The sequence below is a fragment of the Toxotes jaculatrix genome, chromosome 6, assembly GCF_017976425.1.
Source record: "Toxotes jaculatrix isolate fToxJac2 chromosome 6, fToxJac2.pri, whole genome shotgun sequence".
Taxonomy (NCBI): Eukaryota; Metazoa; Chordata; class Actinopteri; family Toxotidae; genus Toxotes; species Toxotes jaculatrix.
The window spans coordinates 18,060,476-18,082,382 of NC_054399.1; the positions used below are offsets into that span (position 1 = coordinate 18,060,476).

At 38.1% G+C, this 21,907-nt stretch overlaps 1 protein-coding gene across 1 annotated transcript in view; it reads left to right on the forward strand.

The window, feature by feature from the left end:
* Positions 1–17,599, forward strand: part of jak1 (Janus kinase 1) — a 34,364-nt gene extending 16,765 nt beyond the window's left edge. Inside the window, exons 9-25 of the mRNA XM_041041184.1 lie at positions 136–293; positions 697–811; positions 1,883–2,081; positions 4,339–4,448; positions 4,647–4,799; positions 4,975–5,062; positions 5,161–5,288; positions 5,451–5,589; positions 7,547–7,698; positions 7,903–8,053; positions 8,850–8,938; positions 9,422–9,614; positions 10,116–10,240; positions 10,798–10,970; positions 11,776–11,893; positions 12,450–12,560; positions 13,983–17,599. Coding sequence (XP_040897118.1) covers positions 136–293; positions 697–811; positions 1,883–2,081; positions 4,339–4,448; positions 4,647–4,799; positions 4,975–5,062; positions 5,161–5,288; positions 5,451–5,589; positions 7,547–7,698; positions 7,903–8,053; positions 8,850–8,938; positions 9,422–9,614; positions 10,116–10,240; positions 10,798–10,970; positions 11,776–11,893; positions 12,450–12,560; positions 13,983–14,093 — 2,313 coding nt within the window. The 3' untranslated portion in view covers positions 14,094–17,599. The remainder of the gene's footprint in view (positions 1–135; positions 294–696; positions 812–1,882; positions 2,082–4,338; positions 4,449–4,646; positions 4,800–4,974; positions 5,063–5,160; positions 5,289–5,450; positions 5,590–7,546; positions 7,699–7,902; positions 8,054–8,849; positions 8,939–9,421; positions 9,615–10,115; positions 10,241–10,797; positions 10,971–11,775; positions 11,894–12,449; positions 12,561–13,982) is intronic.
* The last annotated feature ends 4,308 nt before the right edge of the window (positions 17,600–21,907 follow it).

The following is a 21,907-nucleotide window of genomic DNA, read 5'->3' on the forward strand; positions in this document are numbered from 1 at the left end:
TTTAGTTTTGTAATACATCACTGCTCTTTCAGAAAGGCCTCTGGAGTATTGTGGCTTTATAATAGTTGTTACTCTGATCACAGCTTGTCTCCCTCCATCTCTTAAGCTGTCTTTCCCTGTCTTTTCTCTTCTCAGGAGCTGCAAATGGCTTCTCGGGCTGAGGCTTTGTCATTTGCAGCCCTTGTGGATGGGTACTTCAGGCTTACAGTGGATGCCCACCACTACCTGTGCAAGGAGGTGGCCCCTGCTTCAGTGGTGCACAACATCAGCAATGGCTGCCACGGACCCATCTGGTTCGTACTAACTGCTTAATTGGTGGGATGTGTGTGTTTGAACATGTCTCTGTTTCCTCACAAAAACACTATGTTGCTTAACACAAGCAGTCTTTTTAGACACACGCATCATAAACCATCTGTTACTGACCTTAATTTGTATTTGCTTTCACCCTGCCTGACTCCTGCCTCCCCCCTACACAGAGATCACACACTGTTTTTTAAAGTCAGTCTAAATTAAGGTTTTGTGATAAAGGCTATTGTCACCTTTTTTTTTTAATCTTATTTAACCTTATTTGGACACCAAAATGCAATAGTAGTATTAACAAACATGTCATCTTCCATTGAAGATTTTTTAAGGCCTCTCTGTCCACTTTTGATGCTACTTCTATTGCCCCCATTTATTGTGTCTTTCCTTCTCCAGTACGGAGTATGCCATCCACAAGCTGCGTCAAGACGGCAATGAGGAGGGAGCCTACATCCTGCGCTGGAGCTGCACTGAGTACCACAACATCATCATCACTGTGGTCTGCACTGAGGTAGTGTGTTGTTTTCAGAGTACATACAAATAGAAATATTACCACTGGTCACTAAACCAAACATTAAATTGAAAAAATCAAATTGCGTATTATTTCAGTAACTGGAGGAAACCCAAAACTGATAAGGAATTCTCTGATTTTAATTTGTTTAAAGAAATTTTAATACATCGATTCAATTCGATCAGACAATGAATCTTCATCAAAATGTCAGATGTTATGTCTCACCAGTGCATTGTCTGATTTTCGTGAAACTGAACATGGATGGATCCACATTCAGTGGATGATCCCTAAGTTTAATACAAGTACGTTGCGGATTAGATGTTCACCACCAAATTAAAAGACTTGTACTGTTAAGCCTGTTTCTCAGAGATTACTTCCTAAATTCACAATTCCATTTTGTCCTTCTTCCTATGATACGCTTTTATCAGTTTGCATCATCAGTTTGACTTTTTGGAAGTTAGTCTTCCTGCCTTTTCATACTGTTTGAAATACCTAGTTTTATCAACTAGTCTGAGACTGGTTATCAGATTCCTCTGAAATTCAGTGCCAATCATCTACAGACTGTTTGCAAAAAGCCATTCAAGAAAATTTAATGTCCACCTGTTTTAAAGCAATACACAAATACACAAATACATCATAACAGCATTGCTTGAACTGAGAAAATGAGCAACTATTCTGAAAAAAGTCTGTCATTACCAAACTGTATGTTTTATCACACATGTAGTACAGGATTCTTAGACTAAGACACACCTCTACAGTCATTACAGCTTTATGAGTCAGCATGAGAGGAAACACTCACATAAACATTCACATTCATAAAGCTGACCCAGTGGGTGTTAGCTAAATAGCCACTGTTTCACTTTTATTTTCATGCTCTCACTCTGTTCTTCTCAACTTTCTTATCTTTATATTTTCCACTTTTCTATCTTCTCATGTGTCTCTCCTAAACTTAAACTGCTCTCTTCACTTGAGTTTCACCTTTGATCTCCCCCTGTGTATATGAGTGTTTTTTTGTTTCATTTTGTTGAACTCCTCTATCATTACTCCCTGTCTCTCTCTTTCTCCAACCAGATTGACCTGAGAGATTCTCGTTCTGTGCGCCAGTATAAGAACTTCCAGATTGAGGTGGCCCCTGAAGGCTATTGTCTGCACGGCACTGACACATTGCGGTCCACTCTCAGGGAGCTGCTGGACCATCTGGAGGGCCAGAATCTTCGCACCGACAACCTGCAGTTCCAGCTGCTCCGCTGCTGTCCCCCACAACCCAGAGGTAAGCTAAATGCAGCCACAGACAAGGAAAAGTGAGAGGCATGGTGATCTACTCAAAGGCACAGACAGTAACGTCCAGTACTCGTCCAGTACTTTCCGGAATACCTAAGGTATTCAGCCCAAACACTCAGCTTATTTAAGTCAGGCCTGAAAACACACCTTTTTACTGAAGCATTCTCTTAAATTGTCTTAACTGCACTCTTCTTATTTAATTATTTTACTGTTTTCTATTTTTTCTGCTCCAATGTTTTAATATATTTCTTTTATTCTATTATTTATGATTTTAATGTAATATGATTTGCTTTTATTCTATGATTTTAATGTAATCTGTAAAGCACTATGAATTACCTTGTGTGCGAATGGTGCTATATAAATAAACCTTGCCTTGCCTTGCCTTACTCAAATGAAGAGAAGCACATAGTACTACAAATTTTCTAAGCACAGATCTTAAAAAACACTTAGAAAAAAGATTTGTAAACAGAAGGACCCATGCCGCACACAAATTCACTTCAAGTGAAAGCTATCATGACAGTAACAAGCAGTAAAATTTTGCTTGCTCTGAAATCTAGCAGTCTTTTTATCCTCTTTCTTGACTCTGTGCAGTACAGCTCTTCACTATGCACTCCTTTGTGCAAAGCTACATCACAGCTTGGTATGATAACAAGTACAGCAGACCACACCTAGCTGTGATGTTGGGTTGGGTCAGAAGTTCAACTGACTTGAACCTTTGAACTCATAGAGGTCAGCGAAACAAAGCTGTCCCTATATACAAACCATAGTGTGTAGGTGCTCTTTGAGTGTATATGTGTCTCTCACTGGCTGAGGGCATTTGAAGTAGTGCTGGAAGGAACAACATGTGGGTGTCTGTGTATCTGTGTGAAATGGTGTCAGGGAGGAAGAGAGTTGTAAATGTTGGTTTCCGGAGCCAAACTAGCACTCTTATGTTTACTTAACTCAGGGAAAGGTGGAGCCATGAATGCATGCTTGCATGGATGTGTTGTGCTGTTTTTGTTTGCTTGAGGTTGTGTGGTGTTGATTATAATATACAGGGCTGTTTTGGTTTATGGTTTGGGCTATATCTGCTTTAGAGGAAGATAAAAGAATGCTGTGTTATTGTCCCTGTTAAAATATTCATGATGTTATGCAACATCTATGCTATAACAATAACACATAATAACCAGTATGTCCAGATCCCCAGAATGAGATAGAAGCAGTGTGCTTTTACTAGTGTTGTTTTGGGTCTATGTGTGATTTTTAACTCTTGTGAAAATGATATTAAGTACATAATGGCAAATGAATGAAAGAAGGACTGCATGGTTTAAGGGCTGGTCGGTCTGTGTGCTTGTGTTTCTATAATTTGGGTTTTTAACATAAGCAAAGTTTGAATAAGATCATGGTGGCCAGTCTTAAACTCAGACTACATAATAAAGGTCTGGATTAGGTGGGTGCAGAGTAGTATGTAATATTCGATTGTAGGTGTGGGTGCAGGTTGTATTTGGTTTTTGCATGAAAACACAGATTTCATGTCACGAAACGGTGCTCTTAACACTCTTTGATGGTGAATGTAAGGTGAGATTGATGGCGTGCAGATTTTTTTTTTTCTTCCCCTGAAACCACAGAGCGCTGGTTTTGTTACAACGTTAGACACCGACAAACACACACTCACAGATCCACATGCACATATAGTACGGTCACAGGCACACACATATTTTAGCTTTATCCTCCCACACATTGCTCTGTATATACAAAAAATAAACTGAATCAGTATGGTAACCCAACTTGAATAGCTGTTCACATCATTGCCACATTGACGTAATGGTTGAGTGCTTATTTTACCACATGTAAACACAGTTTTGCTTTCATGCTGAATATATGAGCTTCTATACATTTATGGCATTCTTCCACTCAACAAGTTTACCTTACTGTGAACATCATTTCTGCTTGTCTTGTTGTCAGAGCTCATTGTTGTGTGAATGTGGCGCAGACTTTTCAAATCACTCGAAACTTTTGACAGTGTTGCAATAACACAACCTTGACAACAATACAACCAGATGTGACATCCTCTGTGAGGGATTGCCTACCGAAAACAGTATTTTAGTCTCTGCAGACTAAAAGTTGACAGAGACAAATCTAAAACAGTGTCTTATTTTTGAAAATCACCGGCAGTATGGTAAATATATACTTTGCAGTATGGACAGGTTCATATAAAAACCCTACTATGGGCCTTTTAAAAGTGTGTGTTTGTGTTTGTCCTGCAGAGATTTCTAACCTGCTCGTGGTCACCAAAGATAGAGCTCCGGCCCCTCAGACACCCATGCAGGAGAGTCAGCTCAGCTTCCATCGCATTCTCAAGGAGGAGATTGAACAGGTACACCTTCTCAACTTCATGTCTGTCTGCAATGTTATGATAATAGCAGTACAGTTATGATAATGGCGTGTGTGTGTCTGTGTGTTGTAAAAACTTTTTAATTTGGCTGCAGAAATCCTGTAGATACTCTTATAGTTGCCATAGTTTGAATTCTGCATGTAAAACTCTCTTTTCCTTGCTCAATGTTGTGTTAACCAGGAGGAACACCTTGGCCGAGGAACAAGAACCAACATCTACTCGGGCACACTGAGGATGAAGAGTGAGGAAGATGAAGATGCAGGTTACTCATCCTTCCAGGAGGTCAAGGTTGTCCTGAAGGTGTTGGGTTCTGGACACAGGGACATCTCCTTGGTAAGACGCACACCTGATCCTATGAGGACTTTGAAAACATCCATTCTGTATCTTCTATCTATACTTTAGGCTGATGCTTGCAGGAAGCTTCTTCAAAAACCTAAATTCTGTTAAGTTCTGCCACAGTTTTTGCAGTGTGCTATGTGTTGAGTCATCTTTGCGTTTCTGTTCACAGGCCTTCTTTGAAACAGCCAGCATGATGCGACAAGTGTCCCATAAACACATAGTGCTTCTGTATGGAGTGTGTGTCCGCCACCTGGAGAGTAAGTACATGTTAAGAAGAGTGTATGTGCACAAATATACGAGAATGTGGTACTGTGTCTCAATTTTTTGACACTCTTGTGTGTCTTTGTGTCACAAGATATCATGGTGGAGGAGTTTGTCCAACTAGGACCACTGGACCTGTTTATGAGAAGGCAGCAGAGTCAGCTCGACACACCATGGAAGTTCCAGGTGGCCAAACAGCTGGCCTCAGCTCTCAGCTACTTGGTAAGAGAGAAAACTCATACATACAAACAAATTACAGGAATGTAATTGACTATGTCCTGTGTGCAGCCAGAATGTTAAATGTTAGGTCCACTTCCTCAGCGTAATCTGAAAATATGCCCTTTGATTTTGGAATAAGACATTTTTTGTTGTGTGTGTCTGTAGGAGGACAAAAAGCTGGTCCATGGCTTTGTGTGTGCTAAGAACATCCTGCTGGCCAGAGACGGAGTGGAAAAAGGAGGACCAGGACCTTTCATCAAGCTCAGCGACCCAGGAATACCAATCACAGTGCTCACCAGAGAGGGTGACTGACACAGACACGTACACACACACTCAGACACACACACTGTTTCTAAAAGTGAAACCAAATGGTTGCAAAAGAGCTACAATGGAAAATTACACAATAACTTTAACTGTAAATGAAAGTAAAACTAAAATGAGAGCACACCCAATATATATAATGAAGTTAAACTGAAATAATTTAAACAACTGATTAGTTAGTAAATTCATATTGATTTTGAAAGCTAACCTGATGTCCAAAGATGCAAAATTGGTCAATTAAAAATAATTGAAAACTTTGCCTCAAGGTAACGCGCTGTGCCCTCATTTCCGATCACGCAGATCGCCAGTGGTAGAAGTGATATTTGTCACAAGATCAATAACACTGCACTGGGCACATTTCCCTCTCAGACTGTAGTTTGGTTTTTAAAAGCTAGATCTAAGTTCAGGGAAGACAACACAACAAGGACATGTCTCAGATTGCACAGTTCCCCTCAAATGGCCATGTCATGTTTCTGTTAGTCCATTGGAGCCACAAGTATTGTGATATAACGCAGTGTGGCTGTTCAGATACATCGGCAAACCACAGGACAGACTGGAAATGTTTCTGTGCAAATGTCCATTTCTGTGCACTCTTGGGAATACTCCTCCCTCGCTCTTGGTTCCCAGAACTCTTTAACATTTCTTCCTCTGTCTCCATTACTTTGCTGATCAACCAGTCTTCCAGTTACAGATCGATGTCCTCTTACATAAATTTGATTGAACACGTAGTGAATAAAGTGCTCAGAACTCCACTGGGAGCACTTTTCCTTTCTTCCCAGCAATCTCTGATGGCTTTACTCAAACCTTCATATCTATTCATCACTTTCTTTCTTTTTGTTCTTTTTTTGTCTCTCTTTTTCCCTCCTTAGACTCAATTATCTCCTTTCCCACTCCCATTTTTGTCACTTTTCAGCCTCTTCACTGCCTCTTCCCCTCTTTGCTCCTTGTCCTGCCTCCCCCCAGTCAGTCATGCTGTGTTCCATCTTGAGCTGCACGCACTTGAAAATGTACACCCGTAATGTGATATTATGGATTTGTGGAGACAAAAAGCCAACCGTGGATGTTAGCTTTTCTAACAGTCAGTGATCTATATCAGCCAGCAGATGCCAGGGCTTTTTAGATGCACTGGAGGTTGTCAGTCAACATTTTCAGCCAAATACCCGCCCAGCCACCCAGTCAGATCTGCACTGTGTTTTACGGTTCCTGGTGTGTGGATCATGGTAATGGCATGTTGGCTGAAATCCATGCAGCCACACCCTTTTACGTGCGCGTTTTGCATGGAGATTTTGTCAGCATGTGGTAGAAGCGATCAAATTGATATTTTTCCCTTTAAAGTAAATTAGCAAACAAAGAACTGTTATTTTCAAACTTGGAGTTACAGTTTTTTTTTTGGCCACTTGAGGGCAGCTGAAACAAAGTGTACAAACGACAGTGGCGTATTTTTTAAGCATTCAGAAGTTACAGAGCAACATGATCATTCATTTAGAGTTATGTCTGTACCCACATGATGAATGTCATTCCAGTGTTCACTCTCTTTTAGCTCTCTTTTTGGTCTGCACCAACTCCTGAAAGAAATATCTGGCTCTTGAGTGTGTTTTTGGGTTATTGTGGTATTTGAGTTTGTTGAATTTGCCTCTTACACAAATTGCCATTTGTGTGTAAGAAAGTCAGCAAGTACTTGTCTACTACTTTTGTTCGCTTGTTAAAAAGGTTAAAACAGTATTACACACAGGGCAATATCAGTGGAAATTTTCCTGTTATCACATCTTAAAGGGCGAGATTAGTCTTTGAGTGTGTCATCACTTATCTTAACATTTGTACTGTCAAACATCATTACAATTCACAACACCTTAGACTTTATTTTTATGTTACAGGACTGTAACACATCTGTACTTTATTGATCTTCTTTTGCTAAAGTTGACTTTTTTCGGTCTTTCCAGAGTGTGTACATCGTATCCCATGGATTGCTCCGGAGTGTGTGAAGAGCTTGTCTGCCCTGAGTATCGCAGCTGACAAGTGGGGTTTTGGTACCACTCTGTGGGAGATCTGCTATGATGGAGAAGTCCCCCTCAAAGACAAGAAACTCACAGAGGTATGGGGCACACAGAAACTCAAAACGTGACTGTATAGAATTATTCATACATCTGTACTAATTCCCACTTTTGGTTTCAAATTTACCGATCCTAAACATTACTGTTTATTTACTGTTTATTTATATAACATTACACATCAGTGATCACATAAACTCTGTTTGCATGCACCTCCTCATTCATATATATGTTTCTGTGCTGAGCAGAAGGAGCGGTTTTATGAAACAGAGTGCCAGCTGGCTACCCCTGACTGCGTAGAGCTGGCTAAACTGATGACGGACTGCATGAACTACGACCCCAAGAAAAGACCTTTCTTCAGGGCTATTGTCAGAGAAATTGAAGAGCTAGAAGAAAAAAGTAAGTGTGAATGGGAATGTGTGTGCTATACATGTACAGTATTTACATATAATTGGGTGGAGTGCACATGTGAAAGGAAACCTGTGGCAGCATCTTGTCTCTGCAGTTTCAGCAGTTTTATTGCCATTGTGTCAACATCCAGAAATTTAAGACATTAAGATACCACTGAACAATCACCGAATGCATGCTGCAGAACAAGGTTCAGGTACAGGTTCAGAAATTCAGGGCAGTTGTTTTCTGTTGGAATATGAGCTGAATGTTTTGCATGTTTTGTATCTCACCTTGCAGCAGCCTCATAAGCAGTGCAAAGAGAGAGAGAGAGTTGTTTTCTCAACTCAGATGCTCATGAGGAAGTTCACTGGGTTCATTATCAGTGATCTGCCCCTCATCTGGGCCCCATGGCAACTTAATAGACTCTGTTCTTCCACCTGCTGGCGAGAATTGAATATTTCAGTTAATCTCACAAAAGCTAAAGCCCCCTTGACTGTCCTATATTAAAAGGACCGGTACAAAATCACCTTAATTAAAATCAGTCTTTTACAAGTTGTGACCAAAATGATTAGATAAAATATTTTTTAATTACTGATAATGGTGATACAGAATGAGTTTTACTTGAATAATGAGTTGTGATACTAAAAGTAGCCATTTCTGTGAAAACCAGAGCAAGAGAACAGTTACATAACCACAGAAATTTCTGGTGGAAACTTTGACACTGTCAACCACAATAGACTTCCTATGATGCAAACGTGCTTATGTTGAAGCAGGTTTATGTATTTTTCTTTTTTTAATTTCTCAGACCCATCCATCCAACCCCAGCCTACACCAGAAGTGGACCCAACTGTGTTTGAAAAGAGATTCCTGAAGAAGATCAGAGACCTGGGAGAGGTAAACTGCTCCTGCTGTGTGTGCTTCTTTTATTACTCCTGTGTAAATCTCTGGATAGCAGATATTACCTTTTGTAAGAATGAACAAACTGGCAATTTGCAAATGCACAAATAAAACTTCTTGGCCATTTAGTTAAGATGCATTAGTAAATGTTTGTATTAAATCTGTAATTTCCTTTAGTGCATTTTGTACTGTGGAGTACTTTGGTGATTATGGGTACTTATTTTATGGTTCACTTCAACTTACTAGTTTAAAGAACCAGGGGTATTAGCATTCTTGTTGTGATTCAAGTCTCAAAACCACCTGTAGGGAATACTGTGGACAGTATTGTCTACAGAACCAATATAAGAAAGAGCAGACGCAAAACCAAATGACTTTAGGCAATGATAAGAAACAGCTGGTGCCACACAGAAGTGCCACAAATGGAGCAGAACTCATTCATGATTGTCCAAGAAACCTAAATTTCTCATGTTCCTCATGCAGGGCCATTTTGGTAAGGTGGAGCTGTGTCGCTATGATCCTCGGGGAGATAAAACTGGCGAACTGGTGGCAGTGAAGTCACTGAAGCCCGAGAACCGGGAGGAGCAGAGCAACAACCTCTCAAGTGAGATCGACATCCTGAAGGCACTCTACCATGCCAACATTGTCAAATACAAGGGCATCTGCCAAGAGGAAGGTAAGCTCGAGAGTGCGTGCAAGCAGAATTGCACACAAAAATTGACATTAACATATATTCAATTGCAGACAAATTTCCATAGATGTAGTGCAGGTTCTGTATTTTTTATTTCGCTGTTTCACACACACTGTTGATTTCTATTGCACATACAAATTTTGAATGTTCCTTTTAGAGTAGCTTAAGGGTAGATGTCACTTTATGGGGAATGTAGTTTTCTAAAGTTCTTAAGTGTCCAAGAAGACACTGCAGTGACTGACGTGTATTTTTCCAGGGATCCAAGAAGCTGGAAGCTGGAAATGACATTTTTTATTGCAGTGTTTGTAAATTACAAGTAAAATATTAACCAGTTTTTACTGTCATTTTCATTTGTGCTGTACAAGCTTGCACACACACACACACACACACACACACATTTTCTCTATATATATATTAAAGCACTATTTCTGCTCATGATTAACTGTCTGTTGCTGACCTCTCTTGTGTACAAATGTGTGTTTATAGGTGGTCAGGCCATTAAGCTGATTATGGAGTATCTTCCACTGGGCAGTTTGAAGGAGTATCTTCCCAGAAACAAAAACAAAACCAGCCTCAGCACCTTGCTTAGCTACTCTCTCCAGATATGCAAGGTAACACAGTTTGTCTTCAGAGCTGTTTCCTCAGACCTGCTGGCATTTCTGCTTCTTATAATGACATTTAACACCAGCTGCCAACCTTTAGCATTTAACACCTGACTAATGTGTAGCTACAGTTAATAATAACCCAAGCACTAACTGTTTTGAACAGTTCCAACACGTCCTGTGTAGATACTGGTGGTGAGCTGCATTCCAAAACAGTGGTCACGTGATTTGATAACAGTATGAGCAGATAAAATTGAACAGGAACCTTCAGATGGATGTTGTGAGTTTATGGTGTGTTTGGTTTCATAGCTTACTGGCTACAAACGCCTCAGAAAAGAGGACTGAACTCTAAATGATCTGGTAAATATGTTCGGTAAACAGCTCATTTAAAAATCAAACTTAATTATGAGGGAGTGTTGTTGATGTAAAAGTTTTGCATTTCAACAAATACTATAGGTATCAGGGAACAGTATCAGCAAACACTGAACCAGCATGTGTAGCGAGTGTTTTAATTGACAGATGATGCATCAGGTGGATAGTGACCCTTTTGATTTGTTTTCTTTTAGGGAATGGAATATTTGGGATCTCGGAATTACATCCACCGAGACCTGGCTGCCCGAAATGTGCTGGTGGAGAACGAGGGTACAGTGAAGATCGGAGACTTCGGCCTCACCAAGAGCATCAAGGACAACGAGGGATATTATACTGTCAAGGATGACCATGACAGTCCAGTTTTCTGGTGAGTCTAGGGGGAAGGGAGTTAAAAAAAAATGTAAATTTTAATGTCTCAGATTTGACCATGATCATTGAGATCTTATTGTTCAAAGAGAGACTTTGTAAAAGGAAAACGAGAATAAAAAGGGGAGGGCTTACTAATTGAAATTGGAGGGATCAGACAGCAACTAACTGCGGACAGATAGTAAATGAATTATTCTATTTAAATTACAGTTTAAAGTAAATATTTAGAATAAACTGTAACTTTGGTTCACTGACTGGTTTGGAGAGAGTTTTCCATGATGCAAGTATTTTCTTGTTTTTAGAAAATTTGTGTTTAGTAAAATTTGACCATCATTTTTTCATTAAAGACCCCTTGTGTAAGAGCTGTAACTGTAACTGTCAAATTCATACTCCAAAAAAATAGTGGGCAGCATATTACCACAAAGTTGAGGTACCCATATCGTAAGAAACAAGGAAATACACTCTTTGGTCTCAATTTCTTAGTTTATTCTACATGGATAACTTAAACCACAAATGAAAAATCAATAAAAAAGCATAAAAGCTGTCATTTTAAGTTTATTAAATTGAACTTATTAATATAAGTTTAATATACTGTATGAGATATTAAACTTACTAATAAAAATTTAGTATACTGTATGAGATATTAACAGAAAAACAGGGAAAGCAAGGTCACATTGACACAAATGCTTAGAATGTAGATAGATAGATAGATAGATAGATAGATACTTTATTCATCCCTCAGAGGGAAATTGTTATGTGAATGTGCAAGAGTTCCTGCTCTTATAGTTACTGTTTTTGTTTTTCAGGTATGCTCCAGAGTGTCTGACTTTCTGTAAGTTCTACCTTGCCTCAGATGTTTGGTCCTTTGGGGTGACGATGTACGAACTCATCACCTATTGTGACTCCTCCAAGAGCCCGATGACGGTCAGTATGCAGGCCTCTCATAGGCAATCAAGGAATACTTCTAATTCCTACTGCATTGTAGGAGCTTGGATACTGATTACACATTAAAACACATATAACACATACTGCACTAGTCTCGCAGGAATAGAGAAGTGAATTTATCACGGCATTGCACACACACACACACACACGCACGCACGCAGTCATTTGTATGTGGCAGATGGTGTCGGTCTTTGGCCAGAGCGACAGATGACAGACTCCACCAGCAGCCGAGTCCAAACTACAGCCTGTGCCAACACTAAGAGCTTAGTTTATCACGAAGATCTTTCATTTACATCAGGCTTTTAACTGCCACTGTTATGCTGATTAACCTGTAACCATAACTGGAAGGCAGCAAGTTACGAAAGCTACAGCTGGATCACAAACACTGAATTACTTTGTGTTTATGTTGTGTCTTTATTAAAATCTTTAGATAATTTTCACTGGAGTTTCGCTCATATATTTAAAAATAGAACCAGTGTTGAATAGTGTCACATGTTGTTTCTTGTATAACCTGTCCTTCTCCTCACCCACACAGCTCTTCTTCGGTATGATTGGTAAATCTCATGGTCAGATGACCATCATTCGATTGGTGAAGGTGTTGCAAGAAGGGAAGAGGTTGCCACGTCCTGATGGCTGTCCAGAGAATGTAAGAAACTGTCTTCTTATAACCAGCATAAACTGAATACAGCAAAATGACATGGACACAGGGTTTGTTTAATAGATGTGTTCTTTACAATTGTCTTTATTTACAAAATGAAAGCAAAGCAAAACACAAGGAAATGAAAGCTGTACAAGCCAAATTTGTCAAATTTGTCCTGAGCAGCGCCAAAGAAAAAAATCGATTTAAATGTCACTCAAGCTTGTTTACTTCATGTTCCTCATTTCATATCCACTGTGTATTGTTTTCCAGTTTAATATTTGACTGGCAAACTTTTTGACCGGCGTTCAGTGGAGAGGTAAACTCTGTTGTGGCAGTGAACCTGGCCTTAATGGGGTTTACCTCACCAGCTGTCAAAATCTGAGGCCTTAAAGGTGATGTCTGGTAACCGTGCTTTTTAAAGGTCATCAGTCACCATCATCAATGGTTTCAGTAGGGACATGTTAAAATACAGTAATACAGTCAAATATTCAGTGGCAGAAACAGACTTATTACTTCTAGAGGCTGTTTTGAATTGTTTTAGGGATAGAAGGTGCTGCTCCCTCACTTATGGGTTTTTTTTTTTTTTTTTGGTGTGTGTTGGAGCAGTGAGAAGACAGCGTAAATTGTGTCTGAATTTATGAAATGGTCACATGTGCAGCAGTGGAAGTTACTTAGACCTCTAGAGGCTACTCTGTGTTAGTTTCAGTTTCAGTCGGCCTTGGGTTGGAATCCTTTTAAATATGAGAACATATTGATACATGTAGTTATCTCACTTTGATCTACAAGGTAACAAGGCAAAGCAGTTACTTTGCCTTGTAAAAAGCTCTTTATAAAATTTTACATGTGACAGTTCTTCCGAAGAAATCTAGCTGGTGATGTTCACTTCCCTTAATCCCCTACTCTGAACACGGAAACCAGGTTTCTCGTTTACATGACATTTAAGAAATCATCTTTCTGGAGAAATCTGACTGTAACACACATTTGTCATGCTGATAATCGTGGTGAAGTGCACTTTAAATATCGCTGGTAATACTGGCAATAGTACGGTGGTTTTACAGTATTTGAGAACATTTATCTCATGTGCTTGAACTATACTTAAAGTAGGGATGTTGGTACCTGCATTGACCTTAATAAGCAGATCAGGTACCAGCCAAACCTGATTTTCCACTTTAGTTTCTTTATAAAAGTTGAAAAATTCAGCACTTCTGCTGTCAGTTACATGTCATGCTGCCAAATTTTTAGCCACAATAATCTTCGGCTTCAAGTTACCTGTATGGAAAAATGTGAATTCCACAGATGGATTTTAAATTTCGGAGAAAAAAACGTGAATACTGGTATCCGCGTATCCCTACTTTAAAAGTTTGAGCATTACTATGTGCCACCTATAGGAAAAGAATCTTGTGATCTAATATAATCCATGTTTCCCAGGTGTACGAGCTGATGCGCAAGTGCTGGGAACAGCTGCCTGAAAGGAGAATCACCTTTAAGCGCCTGATCGAGGAGCTGACCGTGCAGCAACAACAAAACAACAACTCATAAAACAAAACTTCCAGCTGTTTGAGGCTCTGGGAGTACAGTTAACTGTGCATGCAGACTTGAAGACAGACGTAAACGGCAGAATGGGCCACAGATCAGCATCTGCTTGTGCAGCTTCATTTTACTGAGAGACGGTCCTGAAGGGTCAGAGCTTCACACAAAGCCACGCTTCTTCACATATAGCCCTTACACAACCATGATATAAAGACTGATATGACATGATATAATCCTAATCAACTATCATTTTAGTCAGCCATATTTTTTATTTTGTATTTGATGGTTTGATATTTGTCACTCAGTTACTTTATGAGTATTGTGGATTAACCAATGCTAAATGTGACCTTATCTCTTCCAAAAGGACTTCCAAGTGTATCTCACTCATCTAACTGTCTGCAGTTCGGGAAGTGTGAAACTCATGTCCACCTGTTGCTTGTTTATTGTAATATGCTCCAGAGGCCTTATAGCTGTTTGGACTCAAGGCTAATATCTCTTTCACTGATGGAGGCTGGTAAGATGGAAGCAGAGAAAGGAACTGTTTTAACACACACTTTTACACAGGTAAATAATCATGTGACGGTCTTTGTGATGGATATCGAGTGAATTACTGATGAATTTGGGGGGGGGGGGGGGGGTTGAGAAGAGCTTGAATGAACGGGGACACAGGCATTAACACAGATACTGAAGATGTGATTTTCAGTGATATATGCCATGCTGTTTGTTTCATGGACTCCTCTGTTTGGGAGAAAATCACCTGGTTTTCTTTCTTTTAGTTTTTAGAGCCATGCAGTGATCTGTGATAAAGGTTTAGATTTTCTGTTCAGGATATACAGATGTGGTCATTGAGAACTGGCATTAAATTAGAGCCAGCAATCAGTCAGCAATGTCCCTGTCACTATATTGTTGTCGTCAGTCTAAACAGTCAATTAGTCAATCAACTGAAAATTAATCAAACTATTTTAATAATCGGTTGAAGTCATTTTAGTCTTTCGTTTATTGGTTCTATATTCTGTGTCTTTGTAACTTGAGTATTGTTGGGGTTTGGACTCTTGGTTTAACAAAATTTGAAGACCTTAAGTTTTAAGGCATTTTTAACCATTTTTGGACATTTAGTAAACAATATTGAGAAATTATTCCACAAATGAATCTGACAAGACAATAAGAATATTTTCTCTGTGTAGCTGCATTTGTACCAGAACAGAAAATCTAGTTTTTCTTTTACAGTTTATGACTGGATGTTTATGCTGTTAATAGTTTCTTCCTCTTCAATCCACCAGAGCTAGATTAGATTTTTCAGAAAGAGGGGAAAAGTACATCTTTCGGACATTATGCAATGTCCAATCTTGACATTTAGGAGACCGAATGTTTGAAGACGTTTGGTTAATATTTTCAATCTCTGTGAAGTGGGCATACATTTAAAAAGAAAAAAGTCCTTTATGCATCTTGAATCATGCTTAAATCACCTATATATAGCACTTGTGTAGATAAGGAGAGATTAAGAGAAGTACCTGTGAGAGTCACTAGAGGGCAGTAAAACAGTAGTACATTTGTTCTGTAGTATTACATCTCTGTTCAAATATGTAAGGACCACAAATACACATTTAAGTGTGTGTGTGTGCGCTCGCGCGCGCGTGTGTGTGTGTGTGTGTGTGTGTGTGTGTGTAAGAACCTCGGGGGTTCACAGGGTTTGAAGTGAGGGATTAATCAGTGATTTTTTTTTTTTGCTGATTATTTACATGGCATTTGTTTCTGAAAAATATATTCCTTTTACTGTCATTCAGTTATATTTCTGCATTTTGTTTGTAAAATTTCCTTTTTAATTCTCCAGTATGTCAGGAAATTTATAAAACTATTTTATCTATGTATGTGTCATAAGGTTTTAGCAGTGGGTTTTTTGTTTTTTTGTTTCAAATTCATTAGTGCGTAGCTGTGAAATCTTGTTCAGTCACATATCACAACTTCGGAAATGATCCAATTCAGTTTAATGCAACTCAATGGCTCTTACTGTGAATGTTGGCAGAATGTCGGAAAAAAACCAAAACTAAACTAAAGGACCGTCAGTGGAGACTAAGTTGTGCTTCAGTCCACATTTTATTTAGGAATGTAAAAGACAATTCCATCTGCTCAAAATAAGAGAAAAGAAATATATATATATATTTTTCAAAATATAAGACAAAAGTATGAATTATGGAAGGTAAAAGTATACATAAATACACAATGAAAAAATAAATAAAATCAATGTTTGTCATGTTCCGTCTGTGTCAGTCTAAATGCAATATCATTATTATCAACAATTTGTTCTATATATTACAGTTGTAAGTAGGCATGCTAAAATTGCTCTAGAAATACCTTATTCACAGTAAAACAATATCAACGTCAGTCTGATATAAAATTTTTAAATCTACAGTATATGTCAGGTCAGAAAAAAATCCACGTACTTTAAAAGCAAAAACTGTAAACACAGCAAATTAAAGTGTGTCAGAAAATCAGATATACTTCAGTATTGCAAAGCTTTGTGATCAACACACACACACACACCCACACACACCATGTGTGACTTGTCATTCACTATTGCAAAGTCCCGCCTCACCAGCGACCTTTTGAAATAAGTAATATTCATACTGGTCTAATGGCAGCACACTGACGCTTACAGGAGGCTTTGTTTACATAAGAACAGAAAAATCTGGATTTTAACCTTGATTCAGCCACGTTTGTGTTATTCCTACAAACAAAAACAAAAAAATCACAACTAAACTACACCAGAGTACAAATAAGGGTTTCTGTTCTGATATAAACAAAGGTTCTGTAAAAATAAAACTGACTGCATTTTCATGGCAATATCAGAGTTCCATTAAAAACCTAAGACCGAAAAATAAGCTGCACTTTACTCAGCAACAGAATTTATCTTGATATCTTGGTCACCTGAACATTGTGGGAGATTCAGAGATTCGAGGACATCCCTCAGCTTGTGTGACTATGCCGGCTTCTTGCAATGTTGTTTTCAGGGAAATGGGTCCCCTTTGTGTACAATCACAATGAGGACGTTGCGTCTTTGTGGCAACAGAGATGCAACCATTTCTCCATAGGTCCAACTAAACATTCCCAAGTAGAACAAAAGGGCCTGAGATTCTACAAACAGTACATTCAGAAAGTATTCAGATCCATTAAAATTAATTTCAACAATTTTAGCGTAAGGCTGCAACATTACAAAATGTGGAAAAAATGAAGGGCTTTGAATACTTTGACTGTAGGTAACTACTCACAGACATCAAAAATGATTTCTTCTACAGTCGTAGAATTACTTGTATTTTATACTATCATACTCAAACTGTGGGAGGCAGTTTTAAAGATAATATTGCAACATCAGTTCAACTCCAAAATGATGTATCCATCATTTAAAAAAAAAAAAATTGAACTTTTAAAATGATGAATGACATAAAATTGATGCTTTCAGGAAACACATCAGTATTGTGGGTAGGCGAAGTAGTCCTTTGCAGAGCAGAAGCAGACATAGAAAGATGCACAATGAAAAATGTTGCCCAACGCAGAAAACTTTAAGAAAAGCTGATCATTTGGGAAGTGCAACGCAGATACAGGTACAGAATGACCTGTGAAAACAAGGTATTTACAAACAAAATCTGACTGGATGGCACCAGCTGTCCATGAGAGAAAAAAAAAATTGCAAGGAAAAAAAAGTGTCAGTGTGACTTTCATCACATATCCAAGATGCTTGGAACAACCTTCCTGCAAAATACCTTGGAAAACTGCACACAAGTGTACCAAGGAGATCTGGTGATGTTTTAAAGGGTGGTTGAAAGGGTGGGTGTTGATTTCTGTGATAAATTAATTAGTGATGATTATTCATGGCATTATTTTGAGAAGAAGGACAGATACAGTTACAATTCAGTGTGCAGTGGTTTTGGGGATACAGAGGGCCACTAAAGACATGCTCGTTATTTCTTACAAATTCAAGTAAAAGGAAATCCCATTTTTCTGGGCACTGTGGGATTCTCCCATCCCACTGTGCCTTTTCCATGTTACTACAGACCTCACAAGAAGCAGCCTCTGAACAAGGACACAGCCAATGTTTACAATCACAGAAACTTAATCAGTGTATACTGATGTGTGACTGACTGGCACATGTTAAGGCCACATTGTCATCTCATTTAATTAAAGGGTAGAGTTATTATTATTATTATTAATAATAATAATAATAATAATAATAAACTAGATTTCAAGTGCCATTCATGTAACCCAGAGACACAGGATAGAAGCAAAAAATAGTGACAATATAAATTTCTCTTAGAGACAACAAAAAGATCAAAACCAATAATGAATTCATTCTGATAAATATTGGCTGTGCATTCAAAGGCTGATATGTCTCATTTCTCTGTGCCATAAAGCTCTCTAGTTCAAAAACCATTAAAAACACCTCAGTGAGCCATGTTGTTGCACTGGTGGACATGCTTCTTCCTTATCTGAACATTGGGCATTGTAGTTTATTTCAAGCCAAGTCCACAAACATTGTTCTGGTGTTGTAAATACTCACTAACACCAAATTTAGATTAATCTGCAGCTGAAAATAGTGCTCTATTTCCTCCTGTTTGAGTTACCTTTGCTAGAAAATTATGGTGCCCAGCTTTGGTTAAGAGATTATTTAGCCTTTTGTAAAAATGGAATGATATAATCTTGAGGTGTTTTTTTAAAATGTATACGTTCAGAAGGAAAGAAAGTTTTGTTAGTCAGAAAAGACAGACTAACTCAGTGCTGGATTCAGTCTTTTGAAGGGATTTGTTGACAATAAAAATATACAATACTATCAACACTGTCCTTGAAATATTATTGATGCAGACTTAGTGGGATTATTCCAAACAAAGCCACATTTGCACATGCCATGACTGACAGGTTTGCAGGCTCGTTGCCAGCTGTGACCTTACGTGTTTGTATCTGAGCGTCTACAGTTAGACTGCTGTCAGATCTCTTCACCAGTGGGGGACGAATGGTGTTTGTCAGTTGGCCTGCGGTACAAGTACATACTTTGATTGGTTTTTCTGTTGATACTGAAGAGGAGGCGACAATATTACGCATGAAAACATGAGCTTATTAAGATATTCATATAGATTTGTATCACCCTAGGAGAGCAGTGGAGAACAGAGGGGTGAAATGGTCTGCGAGAGTCCATCTAATACTTATACCAGAGCAGAGGAGAGATATTTCCAATAATGCAGCTGGAGCTGGATTGTGTGTGACATCTCTACAGTTACGTGCAACATGCAGAAGTCTGGCACACATAACCAACACACAGCGAGCAGAAAGGCAAAAAATAAAAAATAAAAATGCCTGCAGGCTGAGCAGCTGAAGGCAGCTGGAGTTGTTTTTCCATTCCTCTTTCTTTCACCCTGTCTCTCCTTACCCACATTACCTGCCAGGAGCACATTTTTAGAGAGCTGCACCCACAGAAACACACACACACAGAGGTACAATTACTGGTTCCTGCACACACAGCACCAGCACCAGAAGTAAACACCAGTTCAGCTCTCATTATTTGCAATTCAGTAAAGTTCAGAAACAATAAAACTATTCAGTGACAACAATAAACTTTAATCAATCAGCGGGTCAAGGTGTGAGAGTGGACAGGGTCCAATTTGAAAGTGTGAAACATGTTTTGAGCAGAAATTTCTTATTTTGTGCAAACGCACATTTACAACTGTTTGGCAGAGTCTGAACACTTACAGGGAGAATGTAAAAATGTGCTTATCAACAATTTCTGGCTTCAGCAGGACATGTACACACAATATCTGGCTGTCATGCCTTTCTAAAAGTGCAAGGCACAGGAAACTTGATTTAGAAATGCATCTTGCATAAGTAAATCAAAACATCAAATACTTTTCTTCAGAAATCCAGGCTGCAGGACAGTATGGACGTGAACAACTACAACTACCCGTGGCTGTTGTCACTCTGCATTATCACAAGAGGTGATAATGCAGAGTGAAGGTAATCGCATAGAGAGCAAGATGAGCTTTTAACAACCTGAATTGAAAATATGACAGAGCAGCTTCTTCATGTTCAACCAAACATAAGATCAATGTGCCAAAAAAAGTGATTTTTTAGTAAGATCTCAAAATGTCATAAAACATGTCATAGTATACTAAGGTGTCAAGATATGGAAAAAAGTGATTTTTTAGTAAGACCTCAAAATGTCATAAAACATGTCAAAAAAAAGTCATTTTAGTATGACCTCAAAATGTCATAAAAAATGTCATACGGCCGTAAGGCGTCAAAATCAGCCAAAAAATTTTTTATTTTAGTATGACCTAAAAAGGTCAACAAAACGTCATAGTAAGGCGTCAAAATCGGCAAAAAAAGTCAAATTTTAGTATGACCTCAAAATGTCATAAAAAACGTCATAGTATAGTAAGGCGTCAAAATGGGCCAAAAAAAGTCAAAATTTTTTTTGACCTCAAAATGTCATAAAAAACGTCATAGTATAGTAAGGCGTCAAAATGGGCCAAAAAAAGTCAACATTTTTTTGACCTCAAAATGTCATTAAAAAACGTCATAGTATAGTAAGCCGTTTTTTTCGGCCAAAAAAAGTAAAAAAATTTTTTGACCTCAAAATGTCATAAAAAACGTCATAGTATAGTAAGGCGTTTTATTCGGCCAAAAAAAGTCAAAATTTTTTTTGACCTCAAAATGTCATAAAAAAACGTCATAGTATAGTAAGGCGTTTTTTTCGGCCAAAAAAAGTCAAAAAAATTTTTGGCCTCAAAATGTCATTAAAAACGTCATAGTATAGTAAGGCGTTTTTTTCGGCCAAAAAAAGTCAAAAAATTTTTTGACCTCAAAATGTCATAAAAAACGTCATAGTATAGTAAGGCGTTTTTTTCGGCCAAAAAAAGTCAAAATTTTTTTTGACCTGAAAATGTCATAAAAAACGTCATAGTATACTAAGGCGTCAAAATGGGCCAAAAAAAGTCAAAAAATTTTTTGACCTCAAAATGTCATAAAAAACGTTATAGTATAGTAAGGCGTTTTTTTCGGCCAAAAAAAGTCAAAATTTTTTTTGACCTCAAAATGTCATAAAAAACGTCATAGTAAAGTAAGGCGTCAAAATGGGCCAAAAAAAGTCAAAATTTTTTTTGACCTCAAAATGTCATAAAAAACGTCATAGTATAGTAAGGCGTCAAAATGGGCCAAAAAAAGTCAAAAAATTTTTTGGCCTCAGAATGTCATAAAAAACGTCATAGTATAGTAAGGCGTTTTTTTCGGCCAAAAAAAGTCAAAAAATTTTTTGACCTCAAAATGTCATAAAAAACGTCATAGTATAGTAAGGCGTTTTTTTCGGCCAAAAAAAGTCAAAATTTTTTTTGACCTCAAAATGTCATAAAAAACGTCATAGTATAGTAAGGCGTTTTTTTCGGCCAAAAAAAGTCAAAATTTTTTTGACCTCAAAATGTCATAAAAAACGTCATAGTATAGTAAGGCGTCAAAATGGGCCAAAAAAAGTCAACATTTTTTTTGACCTCAAAATGTCATAAAAAACGTCATAGTATAGTAAGGCGTTTTTTTCGGCCAAAAAAAGTCAAAATTTTTTTTGACCTCAAAATGTCTTAAAAAACATCATAGTATAGTAAGGAGTTTTTTTCGGCCAAAAAAAGTCAAAATTTTTTTTGACTTCAAAATGTCATAAAAAACGTCATAGTATAGTAAGGCGTCAAAATGGGCCAACAAAAGTCAAAATTTTTTTTGACCTCAGAATGTCTTAAAAAACGTCATAGTATAGTAAGGCGTTTTTTTCGGCCAAAAAAAGTCAAAACTTT